This window comes from Thamnophis elegans, chromosome 3 (genome assembly GCF_009769535.1).
Source record: "Thamnophis elegans isolate rThaEle1 chromosome 3, rThaEle1.pri, whole genome shotgun sequence".
NCBI classification, from domain to species: domain Eukaryota; kingdom Metazoa; phylum Chordata; class Lepidosauria; order Squamata; family Colubridae; genus Thamnophis; species Thamnophis elegans.
The window spans coordinates 36,547,776-36,573,650 of NC_045543.1; the positions used below are offsets into that span (position 1 = coordinate 36,547,776).

A 25,875-nucleotide genomic window follows, 5' to 3' on the forward strand; every position below is an offset into this window, starting at 1 on the left:
AGGTCTGCCTGGGGGAGTGCCAACCCATCAGTACTAAGATAGTTAAAGTCCCAGATCTTGAAGATCCATATCCAGAGCCATTCGACCTTGCCACGGTTCAGCTGCAGCCAGTTGTCCTCCATCCAGGCTCCCATAGTGTCCAGGCATCTCAAGAGGGCAGTAACAGTGTCACTTGGATCACCAGGGGAAGAGATGTAAAGATGTAAACCCTTGGTGACCATTGATCTGACCCAGGCCTCAATCCTGACTGGAAAGGGTCCAGATAATCCATTTCATCCAGGACCCTCTGAAGCTGCCAAACAGCCATCTTTTCTATTACTTTCCCTAAGAAGAGAAGATGGGAAACTGGATGAAAATGGTCCAGATAAATGGGATCAAGTGATTTTTTTAAAGGAAGTGAACTAAAGGCCTCCTTAAAAGGCCACAGGAAAATCCCCTCCTGAAGCAAAGTGTTTATTGCTGCTTAAACCCATCTGCTAGTAATTGTCCATCAACCAGACAGGACAGGGATCTAATTGTTCATTTCACCAGGTCCAACAGGATCTAACTGTCCCCAAATAATCAGGCAAGACCTTTCCCTAGGCATCTCAAATGCACCTGCACCATGCATGGTTCCAACTGGGAAAGAATCCAAGTGACTTTGTCCATCAGATCTTGAACAGATTCCTCTGCACAGTTCTGAAGATGATCATCTGAGTCCCCCTGACCCAGGAGGGACTAGTGATCTGGAACAGGGCCACAGGGAGTGGGTACTCAAACACTTCAGGGGCCTTTAATCCTCCAATGTAACCTCAACTCTTGTGGCCACTGTCCCTCGGGTGGTCACACTGCCCCTGAAGGTCCTTAGGCATTGGGCTCGGATTCACATTTTACATCCTGTTTTTGGCTTTTCTCTGGACCCACCAAGCTCTGGCCACTGGCCAGTTGTTGTTGTTTCCAAAGCTCAGGTCCCTGCCACCAATACTACTGCACTGCACTTGCTAGCTCTGGTCTTTGTGCCCTGCAGTGCATGCTGAAGCATTGCCCAGCCACTCAGTCTCTGCTGCCACTGTTTGCCACTGCCATGCTCAATCTCACTTGTGAGAGCACTGTCCATGTTCCAGCTGCCCGGTAGCCTGATATCTCATAATTATATCTGAATTATCTGATTATATCAAATGATTAGGTAAGTAATATTAACTGCATACATGTCTATATATTACTCATACAGGGTGGAAAACAGGTGGGTTCCTACCGGTTCGGATCAGTTTGGCCGAACCGGTAGTGGTTTGACAGCCGGGTCACTGGAACCCAGGCCTGCCAAACTCCCGAAACCGGTTCTCCGGTTAATGCCGCCATCTTGTTTTTAAGTTCTGCGCATGTGAATCCAGTATGAGAGAAAGGGGGGGAGAGAGAAGGAGGAAAAACTTCAGAGTGAATCCAGTATGAGAGAAAGAGAGGGAGGGAGGTGTGTGTATGCATGGGGAAGATTTTAAAAACTTCAGCATGAATCCCTTGGGTCCTTCCACTGCTTCCATTCACCTCCTCCCCCCTCACCCTTTCCAGCTGCTTTGATCAAATCAACAGGAGAATCGCTGGGCCTTTGGCACCCAGCAGATCAGGAAGGAAGAAGTGGGTTTGTGCCCGCTCCCAAGCAGTGGATTTTTAAAGGAACTGAGTGGGAACACAAAGCCCAGGTTCCCTGCTTAAAGAGGAAGGAAGGAAGGAAGGAAGGAAGGAAGGAAGGAATAATTGCATATGGCTCTAAATAATTTTTAGAGAGAGAGGGAGAAAGGAAATATTCTAATACATTATTACTAGTATATTTATTAAGATATATTCAAATATTAAGAACTGAACACCTTTCATTTCTTTCTCTTTCTTTCTTCCTTCCTTCCTTCCTTCCTTCCTTCCTTTCTTTCTTTCTTTCTTTCTTTCTTTCTCTACTATATTTTTTACTCATTTCCACAATCTTAAAAAAAACCCTACATTATCCAAATGGGATCATTTATAGTCAAGTTAGCGAATCTGAGCTAAAGCATTTATCACGGAGTACAATCAGTTTTGAACAAGACTTCTAGAGGTCCTTTAGATATCATTTCTAAAACGTGAGTTGAGAGAGAGAGAAAAAGAAAGAAAGAAAAAGAGAGAGAGAGAGGAAGGAAGGGGGAGAGAGAGAGGGAGGGAGAAAGGAGATGAAGGAAGGACCGCTAACCCTGGCACTAGACATGGCTTCAGAAGACACTTAGAAACAGCACAGCAATCTAGGGCTGGAAGGGATCTTGGAGGTCATCTAGTCCAACCTCTGCCCCAGCAGGAAACCTTATATCATCTGGATTATTTTGGTGCCTCGAACAGAGAGGAAAATTGCCAGAAAGAGAAGGAGTTTTACTAGGACAAGTCTGCCGTGCAGAGAAAGGCAGAGATAGTCCTTGACTTATGACCACAATTGAGCCCAAAATTTTGGTTGCTAAGCAAGAGTGTTGTTAAGTGAGTTTCACCACATAACAGTCATGTGCAAGCTAGGGAATAACATCTGAAGGCGTGTGTAATGTTCTAATGTATAGAAGTGATAGTTAAATGCTGGTAGAAAGTGGACTCTGGGTGTGTTTTCCAAATGCAGTAAGTGAAGTTGAATGTGTATAGTTTTAGAAGAGCTGTATGTGTGTGTGTTTTTGTGCATATGTGTACATAATCATACAGTATATATAGTAGATAATGTATCTTTTTGTGTGCCTATACATACTCTATACTATGTAATATGTATGTACAATTGCATCTATACATAGGATTAAATTGTATATTTTTGATGTTTAGTAGTAAATAAATAGATAAATTGTATCTTGTTGAGGCCTTTCAGACAAGAAGAGGCCAGGCAAGGTGACATCACGTTTGTCACACCCCCTCAGTCATATGACTAACCAGCTACATCCCATCAGTCACATGACCAACCAGTTACACCCACCCAGTCACATGACCAACTAGTTACATGACCATGAAGCCATGCCCACCCAGTCACATGACCAACCAGTTACATGACCATGAAGCCATACCCACTCAGTCATATGACCAATAAGCCACGCCTACCATCACATGGCCATCTAGCCACACCCACAAAACAAGCCACACCCACAGAACTAGTAGTAAAAAAATTTGAAACCCACCCCTTGTGGAAAAGTAGTTATTATTTACACTCTGGATGCTCTGTTAGTTGAAAAAAATAGTTTCCCAAAATAGCAGTACCTCTTAGAAAGAATACCTAAATTCACACGGACAGAAATGTAAAATTTCTCTTTATAACAATGGAGAAAGATTTTTCATATGTTCAACTAGATTAGCATTTGGCAGTATCCACATACTATAATAATAAATAATAAATAATATTTTTGTATTATTTTGAGATCCTTGGGAGTTTTCAAGAAGGTTTTGAAGGAGTTAAATATTTGCAACCTGCTTCATTTAAATGAAATCATATTGTCATTTGAGTTCAGCCATTTTGTTGCTAAATACAGTTGAACATCATCTGAGTTGTGAGAGAAGGGATATAAAATGGGATTATAACTAAATGGTTTCAGTTTGTGATGATTTCTAATTCCTTTCTCCTGTTTTTAAAAATAACCAAACTGAAATTTGGACATTTGACATTGCACTCTCAGGAGTCTAACTAGAGAGCCACAGTTGGATGCCACTGGGCCTTGACTGTTCCACCTCTGCTGTAACTGTCAGATCTTTGTTGTCCATAAACCAGGCCTATAAAGAGTGTATAGCCTGTTTAGATCAAGAATAACAAGTGAAAACGCTTGTATTGCTAGAATTTATTTTTAGAATTTAAGATTGCAATTTAAAGTATGTGAATCAATCTAAACTTGTTTAGATATATTACAGTTGAAATATATATAATTCAGATACATTAATAATACTTGCTAAATTCTCAAATGTGCATTTATATCTGAAATTAAAGATATCAGAGGATGTTTGAAATTAATTTGTAATTATATAGAAATAATAGCAGTAACAGTAAATAGTAATTGCTTATTATTAAAACATTTTTTCCCTACTTAACAGAAGGCTACCACGACCCAGCAGTGCACGACCAGCTCCACCCCGTATAAAACATCAACAAAGTACAGAGATTTTAATTCCAGAAAGGTAGTGATAAATTATGAATAATGAAAAATCTTAATATTACTGATATACTTAACTTTTCGATGAGAGCCAGTTTGGTGTAGTGATTAAGGTAGCGGTGTCAAACTTGATTTCATTGAGGGCCAATCTTATCTTTGAGCTCGGGAGGCTGGGTGGGTGTGGCTATGGTGGGAATGGCCAGCTCTGGAAGTTACATCAGAATCCCACCCAGTTAAAAGTTCATGATCCTGTCCCCACACCCACAATCCATCACATGGTCCAATCTCCTCCTTCCACACTGGCCTCCATGCCCAGCTTCTTCCGGTCAGGTGTACTGGTGTGGAGACAAAGGATGACCTTGACTTCTAGCAAAGAATGAAAACAATACATTCCAAATTCCTACTCCTTCTAATCCCCCCTCCCATTGACTATACTTAAAGAAACAGCATAATGAAATAAGAGAAAGTGTGGCAGGCCAAAATTCTAAAAGGAATATAAATGCAGGCCTGACAGGCGGCCTCTCCTCAGAAGAAAAACGTTTCCTGAAAAGAGAACAACATAAAAGTTAACATATAAAAAATTAACCACCTACTTCCACCCCTAGGGGACCCTTTGGCTTATCGGGAAACTTTTCGTGGAATTGTTCTGCTAACTTTTCCACTTTTAAGTTCCAACTTTTCACCTAAGTGGCTTCAGACAAAGGGTAGCCCTTCCATTGCACTAAATACTGCAAGTGACCCCTATTCAACCTAGAGTCTACAATCTTTTCCACCTCAGATTGTGGTTCCCCTCCTATCACTATAGATGGTGTTTCCCCTTCTATCTCTAAAGGAGGAGAGAAAGTTTGGGTGGATGCTCTTATGCATCTTAGACCCATTTACTGGTTTCAACAAGCTACAATGAAATTCCAGGCCAAATTTCCCTAGACTTCTGGGTAGACTGAGCTGAACTGTAAATTGGTTAACTATCATCACTATAGGGAATGGACCTAGAAATTTTGGACCAAATTCCTTGCTAGGCATTCCTAATCTTAAGTATTTGGTAGACACAAAAACTTTGTCCTCCACATGAAAGGGGTACTGGAGCGAGCGATGGTTCTCAGCTTGCTTCTGGTAGGCTTCTGCTGCATCTGCTAGAGCCTTCTTCATATTCTCCCAACCTTTCTTTAGTATGTCCATCCATTCATTCAAAGACATGGAGGAGGGAGGTTCTTTAGGCAGCTCAGGCATGGGAGCAAATTCCATGCCACTGGTAATCTGGAAAGAAGTAAATCTAGTGCTGCTGTGAATTGCATTGTTGTACGCCACTTCGGTGAAGGGTAGCAAGTTTGACCAGTTGTCTTGCTGATAGTCCACAAAACACCGGATGTATTGTTCCACCAATGCATTGGCTTTCTCTGCTGCACAGTTCATGCTGGGATGAACCTCTGAACTCAGTTCTTGATTCAAAGGTTTTATTTCTTTTAAAACACAAATATTTCATCATTCGTCAATCATTAAAACATCGAAGTACAATTTTTTTTGTGTTTGTATGCCCCTCCCTCCCTCCCCCCCTCCCCCCCTCCTCCCCCCCCCGACTTCCCAGAACCTGTACACGGTATGGATTTTTAACAAACACAGTCTAAAATCTATTGAAGAAAAAAAAAAGAAATAAAGAAATTAATGACATTCTGCATTGACCTTAGCTTCTTCTTGCTGAACTAACTTTAAACAATTTAAATCATTTCTGATCTTAAGCATAGGCTAACTGAAATTTCTTGGTCCTGTATTTATTTTGTATATAGTCAATCCATTTTTTCCAGTCTCGTTTATATCTCTCATTTGAGTGATCTTTGAGATATGCCGATATTTTAGCCATCTCGGCTAAGTTTGTGACTTTCAATGTCCATTCTTGGATTGTAGGCAAGTCTTTCTTCTTCCAGTATTGCGCCACCAACAGTCTTGCTGCCGTTATTAGGTGCAGAATCAAGTTAGTCTCTACCACTGTAAAGTCAGTACATATACCTAGTAAAAATAACTGAGGAGTAAACTTTATCCTTCTTTTAAAAATATGTTGCATAACCCACCATATTTTTATCCAGAATGCCTTAACCTTTTGGCAGGTCCACCATATATGATAATATGTAGCATCGAGAGAACCACACCTCCAACATTTAGGCTGTACATTCGGATACATAGAAGCCAACTTTTTAGGATCTAAATGCCATCTATAGAACATCTTGTAAAAATTTTGTCTCAGATTTTGAGCTTGTGTAAATTTCACATTTCTTACCCAGATTCTTTCCCATGTATCCAACATTATTGGTTCTTCAATATTTTGAGCCCATTTTATCATACAATCTTTAACTAATTCTGTTTCTGAATCCATCTGTATTAATGCATTATATATCCTCTTTATATGCATTAAACTTTGATCTCTTATTTGTTTAAACAAATTATCCTCAACTTGGATAAAACCAATTTTTTGATCTATTTTCCACCTAGCCTGTAATTGCCCATACTGGAACCATGTTTGAACTACCTTCTCCTCTTTTAATACCTCTAAAGATTTTAATTGTAATACCCCCCTTTCCGAGGTAAGAAGCTGTCTGTAAGTAATTCTGTCCTGTTTTTGTGCTATATTCATATTTTCAATTGCGTGTCTAGGAATTGCCCACATGGGTATCTTGTCATTTAATTTATATTGATATTTTTTCCAGACCCGCAGTAAAGCATTTCTTAAAATATGACTTTTAAAATTCTTATCCAATTTTTTGTTGAATAACAGGTAAGCATGCCAACCATATACCAGATCGTGTCCCTCAATATTCAATATTCTATCATTGGTTAAATGAGTCCAATCACTAATTACAGATAATGCCACTGCATCATAATATAGTTTTAAATTAGCTAGTTTCAATCCTCCTCTCTCACGTACATCTTGCATTATTTTCATCTTTACCCTCGGCTTCTTTCCTGCTCATACAAATTTGTTGATACCCTTCTGCCATTCTAAAAGATTCGCATCTTTTTTAAGTATAGGTAACATTTGGAAAAAAAAATAAAAATTTTGGTAAAATGTTCATTTTTACTGCTGCTATCCTACCCAGCAAAGATAAGTGCAATTTCTCCCATTTTTTCATCTCTGTCTGTATACTATGCCAAAGTGGTTCATAATTATGCTTATATAATTTCCCATTTGAAGTTAAAATGTTAACTCCAAGATATTTGACTTTTTTAACTACCTCACATCCTAGCATCACTCCTAATTCTTCCTTTTGTTTAATATTCATATTTATAGCTAATATTTTGGTTTTTCCTAAATTTATTTTAAAGCCAGACACTTGACCATATTGATTAATCGTATTCATTAAGACCATACTGGATTCCTGCGGTTGTTCCAATATTATGACCAAATCCGCAAAAGCGCGAACTCTATATTCTTGCTGCCTAATCTTGATCCCTTTTAAACCATCCAAGCCCCGTATTTTATTCAACAATACTTCCAAAGTTATAATAAACAATAATGGGGACAAAGGACAGCCCTGTCTTGTACCTTTTCCAATTTGAAAAGAGTCTGTTAAACTTCCATTGACTATGATTTCTGCTGTTTGCTGTTGGTATATTGCTTTAATTGACCGTAAACAATTATCTCCTATCTGCATTTTTTGCAATATTTTCAACAGAAATTGCCAGTTAACTCGATCAAAGGCCTTCTCAGCATCCAAAAATATAAACGCAGCAGGGATCTGGTTGTTCTTTCCCAAATATTCTAATGCATTAATAATTAATCTGACATTACTTTTCATCTGAAAAGTAACCTCTGAACTCAGTTCTTCTGTGGACCCCATGGATCTCAGGACCTGGCTCCAAAACTTGGCTGTGAACTGGACTCCGTGGTCTGAAATGATCCTCTTGGGCAATCCATGCAGGCGATAAATGTGTTTCACAAACATTTTTGCTAATTCCTTTGCGGACGGCAACTCTGAGCAAGCGATGAAGTGCGCCTGTCTAGAAACCAAGTCCATAATTGTCCAGATTACTCTTTTTCCATTGCTGTCTGGGAGTTGCACGATGAAGTCCATTGCGACCTCTTCTGTTTGGCTGGCCACTCGTTGTAGCAGTCCAGACTGGTCTGTTGGGAGCGCCAATCTCATAGCTGTCATCAGCTTATCCTGGCTTCCATTACTATTATGTTGCGGTTTTCTCGACAAAACATCCCCCAACAAGTTTTTGGGTTCTTGTTGGATAGCTGGGTTTTTTGTCTCTGCTGCAGGTTCTGGGTTCTTGGATTCAATCATCCCTGGCTGGCCCTTTTCCTCCATCGGTAGTATTGGCTCATCCACAATAATCAATTTCCTACCACCATCTTCCCACTTTATTGTAGGTTTCCACTTGTCAAGCCATGCAAGCCCCTAGATTATTTTCTCCGGCATCTCTGGAGCAACAATGAATCTGAGAAGCTCGCAGTGGTGGCCCACTTGTAACTTTACCAGTTCAGTTACTAGCGTGGGTTGGGCCCCTCCAATTAGTGTTCCATCTACCTGTTCACCCCGGATGGGACAGGCTAGAGGTCTTGTGCTTATGCCTAGTTGCTTGGCAATCAACGTGCTGATTAAGCATCGAGCGCAACTGGTGCTCACAATTGCTTCAACTTTCCCCTCCAACCCCGTCTTGGGCACTTGGAGGTTGACTTGGAAGGCGAAGGGGCGGATGGGTGCATTCACCATTGGGTCATCTTCAGCAATTTCCTCCTCTGAGGCCTCCCCCTTGGTAGGACTCTTTGTCACCTTAAGTTGGGGATCCTCTTCCAGAGCGTGTTTGCTTTTCCCTCCTCCGAGGCCTCCACTTTGGTAGGACTTTTCATCACCTTAAGTTGGGGATCCTCTTCCAGAGGTTGTTGACCCTTTTCCTCCTCCGAGGCCTCCCCCTTCGTAGGACTCTTCGTCACCTTAAGTTGGGGATCCTCTTCCAGAGGTTGGTTGCCCTTTTCCTCTTCTGAGGCCTCCCCTTGGTAGGACTCTTTGTCACCTTAAGTTGGGGATCCTCTTCTAGAGGTTTTTGGGGCAGATGACTCTTTTGTGATGGCATCTGAGGCCTTCTTTTTTCCGCCGTGGCGGTTGGTGTGCACATTTGTGGCAATGGGGCTGGAGCCAAGCACTCTGACGCTTTGTGGCCAAGTTGACAGCAAAAGTGGCATTTTGTTGGGCCCCACGAGGAAAGGGACTCAGTTACATCTCTAAACTTAGGAACCGCCTCATCACATTTTTCCACCATCCATTCTGTAGCTAACCGCTTGGTAATCCCTTCTTCTGTTGTTGAGAACCTTTCTCTGTAGGAAGGTTGGGCAAGAACCTTTTGGGGCGTTGCCGGAGAGACTGGAACCGGTGGGGAGGTCAATCCCTTGGTTGGCCACTGCCCAGTTGTCTGCCATGGTGCCATCTGCTGAGGAAGGGCAGGTACCAATTGGAATCCCTTCCATCCATGACCTGGGATTAAGACCCATCCCGAGGGTGCCTGATTCACAGATTGCAGTTCACCCAATGATGACTGGTTAGGGGATTTTATTTGCCAAGGGCCTCTCTGCTGGCTTGGAGGACTTTCCCATGTTGATGGTCCTGGAGGTGCCCACTGGAATCTTAACCATCCACACTCTGGGAAGAAAATCCAATTTAGTGGTGGCTGGTAAGTGGAGGATGTTTACCAAATCCCTTCTTGCTGGCTGGGTTGAAAATCCCATCTTGCTAGGGATTCTGTCTTCAACTCAGTTGCATGGCATTGGTTCATTTGGAAGGAGTCAAAATCTCCACTCCAGGGTTTTTCCCAAGCCTTGGCTGGGGGGGAAGGAGGGGCAGAATGCACTCACATTTAGTTGTCCGGAATGGTCTGGGATCTCCATCGGAGCTCACTGCATTCATTCCTCCTCTTTCCATCTCCCACAGGCTGGGCTTCTTGCCAGTGGCAATGATTTTTAAAAGCGAAACTGTTTTTGCCTTTGCAGATTTGCAGAGGAACGTCTCATCTCAGCTTCTTATCTCAAAAGGCTTTCTCTTAATTGTTTGCTGATGTTTTACGCTGACCGGTGGAAGGGGTGCTGGTGATTTATTTTGAAGGGAGAGTTGGGATGCTGTCAGCATTCCAAATACCATGTAGAAACAAATCAGAATCGAAGGCAAAACTATGCTTAAAGTTTCAATTTAATAAAACAGGCATGTTGGCACATAGCTGTGAGGATCCCAACTCTGGAAGTTACATCAGAATCCCACCCAGTTAAAAGTTCATGATCTTGTCCCCACACCCATAATCCATCACATGGTCCAATCTCCTTCTTCCACGCTGGCCTCCATGCCCAGCTTCTTCCGGTCAAGTGTACTGGTGTGGAGACAAAGGATGACCTTGGCTTCTAGCAAAGAATGAAAACAATACATTCCAAATTCCTACTCCTTCTAATCCCCCCTCCCATTGACTATACTTAAAGAAACAGCATAATGAAATAAGAGAAAGTGTGGCAGGCCAAAATTCTAAAAGGAATATAAATGCAGGCCTGACACCCATTTTATACCATGCAGGAGTATACCATCAGCAAAACGACTGACTGGGATATTTCTCCAACACATCTACTGCTTGCATGGGGTACCTCGCTGCATCATTTCAGATAGGGGGATGCAGTTTACCGCCAGATTTTGAGAGGACTTTATATGCTTGATTGGGTCTTCACAGGGGTTAATTTCGGCCTTCCACCCTATCACCAACGGGGCAGCTGAAAGAGCCAATGTTATGGTAGAACGCTATCTGAGGTGTTACATATCGTACCAACAATCAGATTGGTCAGGCCTCCTATCATTGTTTAAATTGACTAACAGTTGCAAGTATTGGGAACGTCTGGAATAAAAAAAGCATTTTTGGTAAAATATTCATTTTTTTATTTTATTTTATTTTAATTGAACAAAAATACACAAAAAGAATCATCTTTCATTACATCTTATAGAAAGCGTGTCAATTGGTTACAGATATCTTTCATGCATTCCCTCCACAGTCGTTACTTATAGTTCATATTAGATTATACACTTTAAATAAAAAATCTTTGTATATCTTACTATCAATGTACCACAATTCTCATTTGACTACAATTATTTGAACATGCTTTTATTCATACTTAAAGACACAACCACATGGCATTCATTAACTATTTCGAAAAATCCTCCAATAACATTACACCTTTATAACATCTTTTAAGTAAAAGTCAATTAATAAAGTTTCTAAACCTTCCCTCCCTTTCTCTCCAACTCACTGTTTAGAATTTATATCCAAGTTACTTTTGCCAATACCATAGCATGTATATATTGTTAAACAATGTCCATTGACATTTCCTTGTTGTTATAATTGGTTAAAAATCATTTACTATTTATGTCCCATCTCCTCTCATCAAATCCCCCCCAAAAAACCTTACACCTTTATAACAAGATCTAAATAAAAATTTATAGTTTTTTCCAAGTCACAATTTGCACTTTATATCGAAATTTCTTTTACTAGATTGCCAATACATGCATATATCATTACGCTGTATCCATTAGCATTTTATTATTATTATAGTTAATTGTTAGCGAATAAACATTTGATAACAATCTAAAACAATCCAAGAGTTATAAAATTCCTACTTATTAATCACCAAAATCAACTAATTTTTTATTATCAACTTTTATTGTAAACCTGTATCTTTCCAGTGATAAAACAGTCTTATCTCTCTTGCCAATTGTGGTGTCAGTCTTTTTTTAATCTCCTTTATAAGGTTTTTATAGACTTCTCTCTGTACTTTGTTGCTTGAGTAATCTTGTTGCCCACCAGCTGCTACTAAAATTAGCTTGTCTTTGGTTGTCAATTTTTCTTCTGAAAAAAATTCTCTTCTTAAGTCCATCATCATTACTATTTTTCTTCTTCTGTGTCCTGGAATCTGGGGTAGAGCTCCAATTCGTCGAATTCCCTTTTCCATATTCCCTTCATTCCACTTTCACCCACATTTGCTCCATTAATAAATTCATCTATTGTCTTATCTTTATCGTCTATATCTTCATTCTCCCCTTTAATTTTTGGAGCTCCAACCCCATCATCTTTTGCTGTGAGGAAGACTAGTCTTTCCAACTTCTCAATTCTCCCATATCCTTCCAATAGATTTTGAATTCCAGTCAAGATATTTTGGAATTTTAAGGTTTCCTCATCTGAATATTGATCCATGTTTCCAAAACAGAAAAAAAGAAAGAAAAAAAGGGGAAAAAAACTAATAGCCACTGCCACTCTAGCCTTCCAGGCCTCTTTTATTTTTTATTTTAGATTGACTTGAACACGTTATTTTATGCTCTTCAAAGGAGAAGGGTTCTGTTCCCCCCACTTTCTTTCCCCTGCCAAAATAGTTCTCAGAGGCACCTGTGAAAACAATTCATGCCCTTGGCTCTTTATCAGTTTCTGTAAACAAGTTGCAAACCCTTCAGCTACAAAGTCAGTGAAGTCAAATAAGGAAAGAAAAGAGATACGTTGTTTCAAAAACCCCAGCCTCTGACCACTGAGTGACAGTGTGCTACTTTTCACTTTCTAATATTTATCTCTGGCTTATAGTAAACAAAGTTCTTTAGATTTCTTTTAGTGAGATTTAATAACAAGTAATAGGAAGAATTGTTAAAATAAGAAGGAAGGTTTTAATCCAGAAGTCAAAAAATAAAGCAAAAAAAGCAGAAGAAAAATCAATCCGTTCATTTTAAGAGGAGAAATGAGAAACATTGCAAGCACTTTAATCCACAAAGAATAGTTACAAAGAAAAAAAAAGCTTTCCACAGCAATCCAATTAGGGTTAGTTTCACTGCTCAGTTCTTTTGCTTAGGGATCTAATTTGGCTTTAAAGAAAAATTTCTTTGGGCAGTCTTTAGCAAAATAGAAAAAATACCTCACCAGATGGACTCACTTTGTCTTTTCACTTCCTTCCTTCCGGAGCATCCCGATTTCATCAGCCTGGGGGGGCTGCCTGTTTACCGCCGGCTTGAAGCGCTTCCCTTGGGTCGATCAGGGACTTTGCAATGTCCCTGAGACCAGCAAGGTTTTGTCTTCCTGATCACCGTCTCTACAGGACGGTTTACGTCTCAATGGACCATCCAGCGGCAAAAGTGTCAACTGCAGTCTTGGAGTATCAAGACCGCACGTTGTGACATCGCAACGTGGCTCCTCCTTCTCGGTAAAATATTCATCTTGATTACAGATACACATTACCCAATAGAGATAGGTGCAATTTGTCCCATCTTTGTAAGTTCTTCTTAAAATCCCTCCAAAGAGGGATTATTTTGAAACAGTTTTATATTTCTATTTATCAACATAACCCCTAAGTATTTCACCTTTTTTTCAACCCTAAAACCCTACTTTTGATCAATATACCACTGCATTGAGAAGACATATTCTTAATCAACATTGTTGTTTTCTATTTGTTTATTTTGAAACCTGCCAAAGCCCCAATCTCATGTAATTGCCTCATCAAATATTCTATATTGTTTTTATGATCCTGTAAAAATATGACCAGATCATCAGCAAATGCCCTCAATTTATTTAGTTCTTAATATTTATACCCCTTATTTTATTATCTTCTCTGGTACCTCTATTCAGAACTATTGAAAGCTATGCTATTGAAATTCTTGGACAACTCTTTGTCTGAAATGGTATAAGATGCCCTGCTTGAGCAAGGAATTGGACTAGAAGATGTCCAAATTCCCTTCCACTCCTATTGTTCTAGGTTTTAAATCCCGCTCTTGTGAAAGCAAGACCTTTTAAAAAGTGCTCTTCAAAAGCACTTGGAAGTTGTAGCTGGTCCAGAATGTTATGAATTATGCTAAATGTTATACTCAGCAGACAGTTATGGGTACACGTTTGTTCATTCATGTCACTCTGCAACTCTGCAAGGAGTTTATATAGACGCCAATCTCACAAAAAGCAACTCTGGGCAGCATATAATAAATAAAGCAGTCAATTAAAAAACAACTGAAAACCTAAAGCATCACAGTAATAAATGTGATTAAAAAATACTAACCATAGGTGAAGGGGGGATAAAAATAGTCTCCTTAGTATTATAACTCATAAAGTATAAGTTCTTCTACTTATATTAATACGGTACTTTTGTGTTTCCATTTTTAAGTATATTTATAATTAGTTTTATCAACTGTGACTTGTTAAGTTTGAAACTGTCAGAAACATAATTTTTTTATTTACCAAGTTACAAGAAACTACCAGCTCCATGTTGACAGATGAGAAATAAATTCTATGAGTCTAGGGCTGCTGGCATTTTGCTGGCATCTACTTGCGTAAGGTGCGGGTTATTCAAGGCAGGTAGAAAGCTACCATGTCCAGTGTAGTAGCAGATAGAAGACTCTGAATAAGTGCTTGATGTGGATTCAGTTTTTTGAAGAGGAGTCCAGTCTAGGTCATTCATATGTGACAATGATAAGTAAAATGGAAAAAGTTTACAAATTGTACTGCAAAGAAAATGTAGTTTGACTAAGCTACTTCACTTTGCCAGATGTTCTTAAAATAGGGGAAATTTTATTTGAGAATAAAATAGTATGTTTTGAATTTCCCTCAAATTTCCACTTTATGAGGTTGTGTCCTTGAATTTTACAGCTTTTTAGATAGTTTGGTTTGGAAATGTTCATGTTCTACCTTAAAATGGTTATTTGTGACAATATCTGAATTATTGCTCTGTTCTTATTTTCTTATAGAAATGGCAGTGCCAAAATGGTATCAAACGTTATTATAGATAAAGAAGAAGAAGAGGATGACCAGTTTATAGTGAAAGCAGAACAGCAGCTACCTGAAATAACAGAACTGAAAATGGTTAGTTTATGTGCTTTCTTATTTAAATATGAAAACGTTAACACGTATTTAACTGTTTTGCTCTTATTTTTTCATGGGATTTCAGTAGGTTAGTTTCCATTTTATGTCTAGTTGTTGAAAGTTCAAAACTAGACTACAGATGGAGACATTTTCCAATCTTAGTTAATCTAAGAAGATTTGCAGTTACCTTTAGAATGGTGTATATACATAATCTTAAGCACTCAGGGTAGAAAAATGTGGAAGTTACACAGTGTGGGCTGCAAATTTTTTAACAATTGGTTCTCTATCCTAATGACTGGCTGGGTGGTCATGTGACTGGGTGCAATGGTCACAAGTGTGAAAAATAGTCATAAGTCACTTTTTTCAGTGCCATTGTAACTTTGAATGGTCACTAAATAAACTGTTGTAAGTCAAGGATTACCTGTACAAAAATACAAAAAGCTTTTTTTGCTTGCAAAAAGCTGCCCTAAATACCAGTTATTAGATTAGAAATGGGGGAATACACACTGAAGACCAATGAGTCACAGCTGTCATGGAAACCTAAACCATTCTGTTTGAATACCTTCAGTAATACCTGCAACTCAGAGTTACAAATCAAGCAGGGTGCCAGAGCACATTGAAGAATTAAAATAGTTAAAATGCAGCCAACTCTTGCTCATAAAGTGAAACCCTTTAGCTCTCATTTCAGCTCTCCAGAAGGTGGTTTTGCTGACATCTGCTGTGGGCTATTAAGGAAGGTGGGGGCTTTCTCCCCCTAACAAAACATATTTCTCCATTTCTCATCCAGGGAAATATATTCTTCTTTTTAATATTTCTCAAAATATTTCATTCTTCTAGAAGAGGGGTGAATGCTAAATTTCTACAATTGGGGCTATATTACTATGCCAATATTATTATGAGATCAAACTATAAATTGGAAGAAGGATCCACATATTCTCAGTGAGTAATCATGTGCCTTGGCCACTCCAAAGCAATGCAAGAGACTCCTGTCCCAAAGGTGCTTTTTCAAGAGACAACTGGACTTTCTGGAAACCAAGAAAGTCCAGTTGCCTCTTGAAAAAAGCACCTTTAGGACATGGATGACTGAAGAATCTCCATAGGCAAGAGACTCCAGTACAGTCCTTAAAGATGAAAGAATAATGACATGCCCCCTTTCCTTACCTGACCTAAACCCTATTGAGAACTTGTCGGCCTGTAAAGTCCTGCCTCTCATTCCTGTTCAAGAAAGCATGGACTCTTGAAACTTTAGCATTAGCAACAGTACTGGAGGATAATGGGTTCCTGGTAGCATCATGTTTGATTCTTCTCAAATCTTTGGCAGTTAATTTGTATCTTTTTTTCTCAACATAGGGAGAAAGAAAGGGAGAGGGGGGAAGAGAGACAGGGAGAAAGAGAGATGGGGAGAGGGAGAAAGATGGAAGAGGGAGAGAGATGGGGAGAGAGAGAAAGAAAAAGATGAAAAGGAGGGAGGGAGAGGGAAAAAGAGAGAAAGAGAGATGGGGAGAGGGAAAAAAAGAGAGAGAACCTGTTTCCCATAGAAAAGAAAACAGAGAGCCACAAAACATGGGTAGGCGTGGCTAAGGGGGGGGTCATGTGATTTGGGAGTGAGTGACATTGATTTGGCCATGCCCATGCAGGTGTTGTGGCTCCCGATGTTTAGTTTTTAGTATAGCCTTTTTTCTCATTGTATATTGTAATATTGACAAGATTTGTTTTTCTGTGGGAAACGGGTCTAAATGGCTCTTTGAGTGTTAAGGTTGCAGACCCTTGACTTAGGATATCTTGTGAGTGAGACCAGCTGGTATCTTTAAGTGGTGTAAATGGATCTAATGATTGCTTCTCCTGGCTGCTTTGTCAGTTCACTGAGCACAGGAGTCTCTTGCCTATGGAGATTCGTCGGTCATCCAGGTCGTGGTTGTCCTAAAGGTGCTTTTTTCAAGAGGCAACTGCACTTTCTTGGTTTCCAGAAAGTCCAGTTGTCTCTTGAAAAAGCACATTTGGGACAGGAGTCTCTTGCATTGCTTTGGAGTGGCCAAGGCACATGATTGCTCACTGATAATAAGTAGATCCTTCTTCCAATTTATAGTTTACTCTCATGATAATATTGGCATAGTAATATAGCCCCAATTGTAGAAAGATAGCATCTACCCCTCTTCTAAAAGAAAGAAATATTTTGAGAAATATTAAAAAAGAAGAATATATTTCCCTGGATGAGAAATGGAGAAACAGGTTTTCTTAGAGGGAGAAAGCACCCACCTTCCTTAATAGCCCACAGCAGATGTCAGCAAAACCACCTTCTGGGATGAGCATCTAAACATCACATTGTACTTGATCAGTTGGGTAGTTAAGAATTGATAATGTATTATCTGTTCCCTAAACCTTCTTGGGATTTGTTTTAGAGTTTGAATTTATCTTCCTTTATAAATCATTGGTTCATCCTTTGTCTTCTTATATATTTCACCCCTCATTGTTTTTCTGGTGGACCTTCCTTGGTAATTTATGCTGTCTCGCATAATTTGTATGTATTCTGTATAACTCATCAATGTCTCCTTGGATCTCATGTTTATTTTTCTGTAATAGTTTTCTGCTAATAGTTCTGTCATAATCTTTAGTATGTCTTCTTCCTTGTTTTCCACTATATTTTGAAACCTCAAGAGGAAGGCTGCTTTTTCCATTTCTAAATGGATGATTGCCTCTTCCAGATTCCTATTTGCTGCACTAAGTTTCTGTTCCATTGTTTATAATTTCTTTTGTGTTTGTTCTGCTTTTGTTTCCACCATTTGTACTTTCCGTTCATTCTTGGATTTTTCCATTATATTGCCCCTTTTTTGTCATCCAATTTTCAGATGTCCCCCTTCATATATCAATTTTTATGTCCTTGTGATTTCTCGCAATCGACTCTTGGGTTTTTGTCATGGTTTCCTGAATCATGAGGAGGTTCATCTGCATAATCTGCATGTTTAGTGTGGAACCAGATTTCTCCACATTAAGCATACTATCTATTGAGCGTTGGCCTAATGGAGATAATGTGGGTGATGGATTTGATGCTGTCTTCTTTCCTATTTTTGTGATGGTTGTTGTGCTTGTCATTTTCACAACCTGAAAAATATTCTTTGACAATAGCATATATAAACTACTATCCACCTTTAATACTTACCACCTTTCCTGTAGACAATTCTCCAAATTTATGCACAATGTAGTATTCAATACTAAATAATATTATATAATACTAATCCAGTAGTGCTATATTTATTATCAGTATTATGGTTATATTTTCATATGAATAAATAGGCAGTGGTATAAATAAATATATAAGTATATATGCATATAAATATAAGCTTAAATATAAATTTGTATAATATAAGTGTATATGCACTGCTATAGTCTATATATAAAATGATATAAAATAGTCCCCTATAGGTAGAATATTTACAATCAATGTTTTGCAGTTATTAATAAGTGTTTCTCTATATGTTATTCTGGATATTGCATCAGTAGCTGTTCATCTTCTTGCCTCTAGATTGCCATCTCACACTATTTGGCACAGTCTCTAGTCCACAGCTCTTAAGATTTTCCTACAAAGTTCTATGTTCCGTCGCAGTTGCAATCCAAAAGAGTCTCATATATCCCTAAAAGTCTTTTTAAACGATAATCCAAAGTTTCTCCTCTCTCCATTTTCTCTTAGTCTATCAGTATCTGTCCTCTGGTATCAACTGCTCCCACTGCTAAATTGCTGCTACGTCTTGGTAGGGGAGCTTCTGCCCCTCTCTTTGGAGACTCACTTTTGAGTCTGTGTCAGATTTCTGAAAGATGCCCTAATTAATTATGGTTGAATTTTACCCCTTCCCTCCCTCAGTCTGTGTCATAAATCACATTTCCCAATGAGGTGCATGCCTCACAAGCCTGCTGTAGTAATCTGAGATCTGACTAGCCAAAAGTATGCGTGGAATGTGCTCCCCCCCTTTCCTCTCACCATGGCAATATGTTGATGCTTTATGAGTTGACATTCAGCTCCCCTCATTTTCCGAAAGCAACCTGTACAAAGCAAAAACAATTTGAGTATAGGTATAGGATTTAAGGCTGTGTCCCCCCCCCCCCCGGGGTTGTTTGGATTTTCTGCATGGAATTTTGCTATAAGCCAATCAACCTGGATATTTCTACTCTTAGCCAAGATGCCTCTGACAAGGGGTAGCCCTTCCACTTGATTAAGTATTGGAGTTGTCTCCAATCAAGGATTCATTGCACCTTATAATGGGTTTGGCCCCCTATGAACACAGGGTCTGGGGGCTCCCAGGATAGTGGTCTCAGAGTTGATCCGACCACAGGCTTTAAGAACCTACCATGGAATACTGGATGTATCTTCCCTAGCAGTTGGGGCAGTTTCAATTGCACTGTGGCTGGGTTGATGATCTTTACTGTGGGGAAAAGGCCCATAAACTTTGGCCCCAGTTCTCTGCTAGGGAGTTTTAACCTCAAATATTTTGTGGAGAGGTAGACCTTTTCTCCCATCTGGAATGGCTGTTGTGGAGCTCGGTGTTTATCTGCCTGTTTCTTATAGATTTTCACCGCTTTAGCCAGCGCTTTTTTGACATTCTCCCAGGTTGCTTTTAGCATTGACATCCAATCAGTCAAGCTGACTGACGAGGGGGGATCCCTTGGATACTCAGGCATTGGGATGAAGTCCATGCTGCTCACTACTTTGAATGGTGTTAGACCCATGCTACTGTGAATAGCATTATTGTATGTGACCTCAGCAAAAGACAGAAGGTCTGCCCAATTGGTACTGCTCTATCATGGCGTTCAGTCTCTCTCTCCCCCCCATTGGTGCTCGGGTGAAAAGTCCCTGGGATGACCCAAAGGACCGTTGAACTCCGTCCAGAACTGGACACCTCTGTCTGAGATAATTCTTCGAGTTACTCATGCAGGTGGTAGATGTGCTTCAGGAACAGTTTGGCCAGCTAGTGAGCTGAGGGAAGACCGCTGCAGGGCATGAAGTGGGCCTGTTTGGAGAATAGTCTAAATCACCTCTCCCTGCCCTACTTTTTGGCAATATCCTTACTATAAAGTCCATTGCGATCTCCCATGGCCTTGTTGGCTCTGCTACTAGTTGCAGCAGTCCAGGGGGTTTTCCCAGTCATCTCTTCATTGTGGCGCAGATGGTGCAAATTTTCTTGTAACTATCCACATCACCAGAACTGGCTCTGGGCTAAGTATAAAGTCTTTAGGAATTCAAAGTGGCCTGCTGGTTTGGTGTCATGGCTCCTCTGGAGAATTAGGGTGCGTAGGGATTCTGGGACATAGAGTTTTATCCCCTTCCATATGAAGTCATCTCATTATGTCAAGATGTGTTGGTTGTTTTGGAACCAGAGATCTGCTAGCAGTTCGGTTTTGAGCCTCGTCATTAGGTCGCTTGCGGGTTGGTCTTGCCGGTCATGCTGTTGCTGCCTGGTGTTCACTTGGGCAGTGGTTTGAGTAGAGGGAATGATGGCATCCACTACATCCTCCCGTTCGCATTCATACTGAGGCATGCGGGAGAGGGCGTCAGCTACAAAGTTCATCCCCCCTGGAATGTGCTTTAGTACAAAGTCGAAACGGTGGAAGTATTTTAGCCCATCAAATTTGTTTGGGTGATAGTTTCCATGGGGTCCTCAGAGACTCCAGATTTTTGTGATTAGTCCAGACTTTGAACAATTTTTGGCTCCCTTCCAGCAGGTGTCGCCAGGTTAGCAGTGCCCATCTCACCATGAGAGTCTCCTTTTCCCAATGCTGCCCATTGTCTCTCTGTGTCTGTGAGCTTGTGGGAAGTGTAGGCACAGGGCTGTAGGTTTCCTTGGCTGTTTCTTTGGAGTAGCACTGCTCCCACTGCCACACTGTTGGCGTCTGCTTGATTAACAAAGGCTTGCTCGGGGTCAGGATGCTTCAGCACCAGTTCCTTTGCAAACATTTCTTTTAATGTTTCAAATGCCTCTGGCAGGTTATGTTCCATTGTAGAGGTTGTCCGGGGTGAGGTTTTGTTCCTGGGCTACCTGTCTTTAGGTCTGTCATGGGTTTGGCAATCTTCACGAAGGAGGGGATGAATTGTCTGTAGAAGTTCGTGAGCCCTAGGAAGCTTTATAGCTGTCAGCAGGTGCTAGGGGGTTGCCAGGCTAGGACGGCGGGGGAGACAAGGACCCCCTTGTACAGGTGCTCATATAGCACCTTGTTTATTAACTGCATGAACACTGCTGGAACTCCTTGCAGTCCGAAAGGCATCACTTTGAATTGGAAGCTCCCTAGGGGATAGTTGAACGCTGTTTTCCACTCATCTCCTTCCCTGATGCATACTCGGTAGTATGCTTCTCTGAAGTCTAGTTTGGTGAAGACTTTTCCCTTGGTCAGGTGAGATAGCATGTCCTTCCTGAGGGAGAGAGGGTATTGGTTGTGTACACACACAGCATTTATCCCTCAAGTCCACACAGAGTCTCATAGTTCCACCTTTTTTACTTTGAAGAGACTAGTGCCGCGACCTGTGGCTTGGCTGACTCAATAGACCCTCGTGCTAGTTTTTTGTCTATGCATTTGCACTTTTCTTGCATTTCCCAGGGCGTCATGGCATAGAGTGTGGGCATGGGTAGTTTTGCCCCGGGGATAATTTCGATGGGGCAGTCTGCCTCACAGTGGGGGAGGAGGGCAAAGTATCACAGTCTTGCTGAATACTTCTGCAAGGTCCTGATACTCTCCCAGGAGCTTTCTGAAAGCTTCATGAGCTATGCACGGCCATTTTGGTGAAGGGGTGGGGTTTCAGGAGGCAAAAAAAGCTGTATTCAGTGTATAAGACACACCCAGATTTTCAGCCTCTTTTTTGAGGAAAAAAGGTGCATCTTATACTCCAAAAAATACGGTAATTCTTTATTCAGTTATTATTACTGACCAAATTTATTGCCAAATTATATAAGCATTATTATTTCATTAGTTTCTGTTATTTTGTTTTTATTGGTGCATTTTTGGTATATAAATATAACAGAAAATTATGTATGAAAAAATAAAAAGTATATGTATATCCGTATATGCACATCTGAAAGAAATTGTTATTTATGAAAGAGAAGATGAAGTGATTTCCAGCACAATCTTAAAATCTGTTATGAAAAGTTTATAATGAGAATAGTTAGGTAAAATTATTTTCTGCAATTACATACTTTTGGATTTTACCTGTTGAATGAACTCATTGAACCTTTAACAATTTGGACACCTTTTAATAGCCTAAAATATGAATAATTCCTTCAAATCTTGTTAGACTAAATTGATGTTTATTATGTTCTTAGGGTAAGAGAGAGGTAGTTAGTTCCAAGTATTACTCTTTCTGAAGTATTCCAAGTTCCAAGTATTAAAACACTGCAATCTGTTGATCACAATAATAGAAACCTTTTTTCTGTAATTCAGAAACCTTTCTGTTTATCTAATTTAGGAGGCAACAGTAGAGCTTGAAGGAGATGAGAAACATGGTAAGTGTTTTGTTCAATAATATTTATTAATCCATTATATAGCTAAATTTCAGAAAACAGAACTGACTTAGTTGAAAGTCATATTTTCTTTAGCTCTGCATTTTCCTACTTTTGATAAAGTTCCTTAGATATTTAGTTTTTTGTTCACCTCTTTCTATTATTTAACTACCATTTTTTTTCAGAGTATAAGACACACCTTTTTTCTTCAAAAAAGAGTTTGAAAATCTGGGTGCGTCTTATACATCGAATACAGCATTTTTTTGCCTCCTGAAGCCCTGCCCCCTTCACCAAAATGGCTGTTAATACCTTTATGGAGGCTTTCAGAGAGCTCCTGGCGGCTGGGGAGGGCAGAAACGAGCAAAAAACGGACCGGTTTTTGCCCCCAGCAGCACTCAATAAGCCTCCATAGGTCTATGCATGCAATTGTTTTGGCAAAAAATGGGCTGTTTTTTGCTCATTCCCCCCCCCCCCCCGGAATACTCTGCAAGCCCCCCCAAAGGCTATTCATGCCTTTTTTTTAAAGCAATTGGTCAGAAGGCTGCTTTAGTTCTAGAGCCATGATGGCATGCCACAGGTGGCACGCAGAGCCATTTGTTAGGGCATGCGAGGCCTTCCCCTGTCAGCTCCAGGTGCATGCGCGCACTGGCCAGCTAACTTTGGCCTTCTTTTAAGGCTGTTTTTTGGGAATTGATTTCTGGTTTGACCTTAGGGCCTTTGGGACCTTAAGGAAGCCTCCTGAAGGCTCTGGGGGACAAAAACCGGCCCTATGGCCAAACTGGAAGTCTGTTCCTGAACTTTCGGTTTGCCCATAGGGGAAACTCTGGAGGCCTCAGGGAAGCTCCTAAAGCCTGGGGGGGGGGGGCAAGGGAGACTGTTTTTGCCCTCCCAAGGCTCCTAGAAAGCCTCTGGAGTCTGGGGAGGGCAAAAAAAAAAAAGCCTGTGTGTGTGTGTGTGTGTGTGTGTGTAGAACTGGTTGCATACAAATGCGTACGAGGGTAGCACACGCATGTGCCCTGAGGTCATGTACATAGCATTATGGGTGTGGGCACTTTTGGTACACAATCCAAAAAAGGTTAGCCATCACTGTTCTAGAGGAAGATAGCACCTCTTTCAGACATAGAAGTTCTTAGGGTGATTTTTCTTGGTCAACCAGTCCTTAGAACGGAAATGATAGTGTTTCATTTTCTTTATTGGTATATTATCCGACAAATATAAGTCAGTAAAGGAAAGAGTCATTGCAATGGCATTTTTCAGCTTTACGAGCATTGACAGGTTCAGAGAACTCTTTTTTGATTGAAACAATCCTGTTTGTATATAACAGACACTAATTGTTTCAATCAACATGTATAACGTCACATCTTTTTGTCATCTCATTAATTAGAACATTAACTCATTCCTTTCAAAGGCCGATTATCCTCGGGATTTTCTGTACTTTTTCTAACAAAGACAATAACGGTTCACTGTGTTAAATGAAATTATGACAGAAGGTTTGCTCAAGGTCCCATCATGAAAGGTGAAAGAAATGACTCTTGACTGTAATTCACCCAACATTATAGAATGCACAGTCCACAGGGATAAGAATCCCCCTTGGGGAATTTTCTGAAAAGCCTCCCAAAAAACATGCCTTTAGTGGGTATTAGACTGAGTGGCCATTTTTCATTATTTTATACAGTTTTGATGATATTTAATTTTTTTTATGGATTTTCAATTTTAATGTTTTATTGTTAACAACCTAGAGCTGATTGAGATGGTATAAAATTATATAAATGAATGAAAAAAGATTCCAAATGAATATTCTACTTTAAGTGTAATTGAGATAAATATGAGGGGTTCTTGGTGCTCTCTAAGCTTGGTTGTCTTCTTGCAGATGTTTCATTACCCAAATTAGGTAACATAATTAGTGCGATGATGTTACCTACCCGTATTTTTGGAGTATAAAACACACCTTTTTCCCTCAAAAAAGAGGGTGAAAATCTGGATGCGTCTTATACATTGAATTCAGCATTTTTGACCTCCTGAAACCCTATCCACTTTGCAAAAATGGCTGTGCATAGCCTTTAGGAAGCTTCCAGAGTGCTCCTAGGGGCTGGGGAGGGGAAAAATCAGCGAAAAATGGACCGTTTTTTGCTCGTTTTGCCCCCACCCCCTTGGAGCATTCTACAAGCCTCCTAAAGGGGCAAAAAGGGGCCCATTTTTGCAAAAAAACAGGCCATTTTTGCAAAAAAAAACTAGGCCATTTTTGGGAGGTCTGCAGAGTGCAAAAACTTTTAAAATTTGCTTCTTTAAAATCTTGGTGCGTCTTATACTCCAGTGCGTCTTATACTCTGAAAAATATGGTAGTCTGGGTAATGAAAGGACCTCTCATTTCAATCATGAGTTACAAATATTCCATCACAGCTGGATGGAAAATAGCCAAAAAATGGGCAAAAAATGATACAGCTCATGATCACAGAAGCAACCTTAGATTAAAAAAATACCAACATACCATGACAAACCTCAAGGAACATTACATCAGAACACATGGAGAGGCTGGACACCTAGAGACTTGTCAGAAAATGGAAAAACAAACTTCAAAAAAACCTCCTCAAACTAACCCCCCAAATCAGAGGCACCAGAACCCAAATGTGTAGTCAACATGTCCAGTCATCCACTATCCATGGCAGAAGACAATATTCTACAGAAAGGTCTCAACTGTGGCACAGATGATGCCAATCAATTGGAATTCTTTGTAGCCTTAGAAGGAACATTTGAAACTGCTAGACTACCCATAAGAGATTTATCATACAAATCATCATACCACAGACCAGAAGGAAAAAACAACAAAGTCAACTTACAGCAAAGGACAGAGTAACCTCAAACGCCTAAAAAAGGACTAGACCAGCAATGGCGAACCTTTTTTGGCTTGTGTGTCAAAAGCAGGGGGAGTGCAGGGGGGTCATGCACAGGCGTGCAGCACCCATAATGCAATGTGTGACCCCAGCGCACATGCATGCATGACAGGTGTGACCCTCCCTTTTTTGCATGCTTTTTTCACCCTCCCCAGGCTCCAGAGGCTTTATAGGAGGCTCGGGAGGGCGAAAACAGCCTCCTGCACCTCTCTGGAGGCCCTTCAGGATGTTCTGAAGCCTCCAGAGGGCCTCAGGAGGGCAGGGAGGCTGTTGTTGCCCTCCCCAGCCTTCTATAAAGTCTCTGGAGCCTGGGGAGGGTGAAAAATGGCCTCAATGCCTTGCACGCCCTGACAAATGGCTCCATGTGCCACCTGTGGACTAGACTATCATTTTCCCACCAGAAGACAAAAGAACAAAAGTCAACTTACGGCAAAGGACAGAGCAACCCTCAAAAGCCTAAAAGAGGACCAGACTATCATCTTCTCACCAGAAGAGAAAGGCCAAACCATAATTATTAAGATCAGATCACAAAATATACAAAAAGTGAATTATTAGAAGAAA

The 25,875-nt window shown here is 40.3% G+C and overlaps 1 protein-coding gene across 2 annotated transcripts in view; it reads left to right on the forward strand.

Moving 5' to 3' along the window:
• The window catches only part of TRAF3IP1 (TRAF3 interacting protein 1), a 78,604-nt gene that overhangs the window by 43,145 nt on the left and 9,584 nt on the right, over positions 1-25,875 (forward strand). For both annotated transcript variants that reach the window (XM_032214721.1, XM_032214722.1), the window contains exons 10-12: positions 4,045-4,128; positions 14,831-14,945; positions 22,390-22,426. In XM_032214721.1, the coding sequence (XP_032070612.1) occupies positions 4,045-4,128; positions 14,831-14,945; positions 22,390-22,426 (236 nt within the window). The remainder of the gene's footprint in view (positions 1-4,044; positions 4,129-14,830; positions 14,946-22,389; positions 22,427-25,875) is intronic.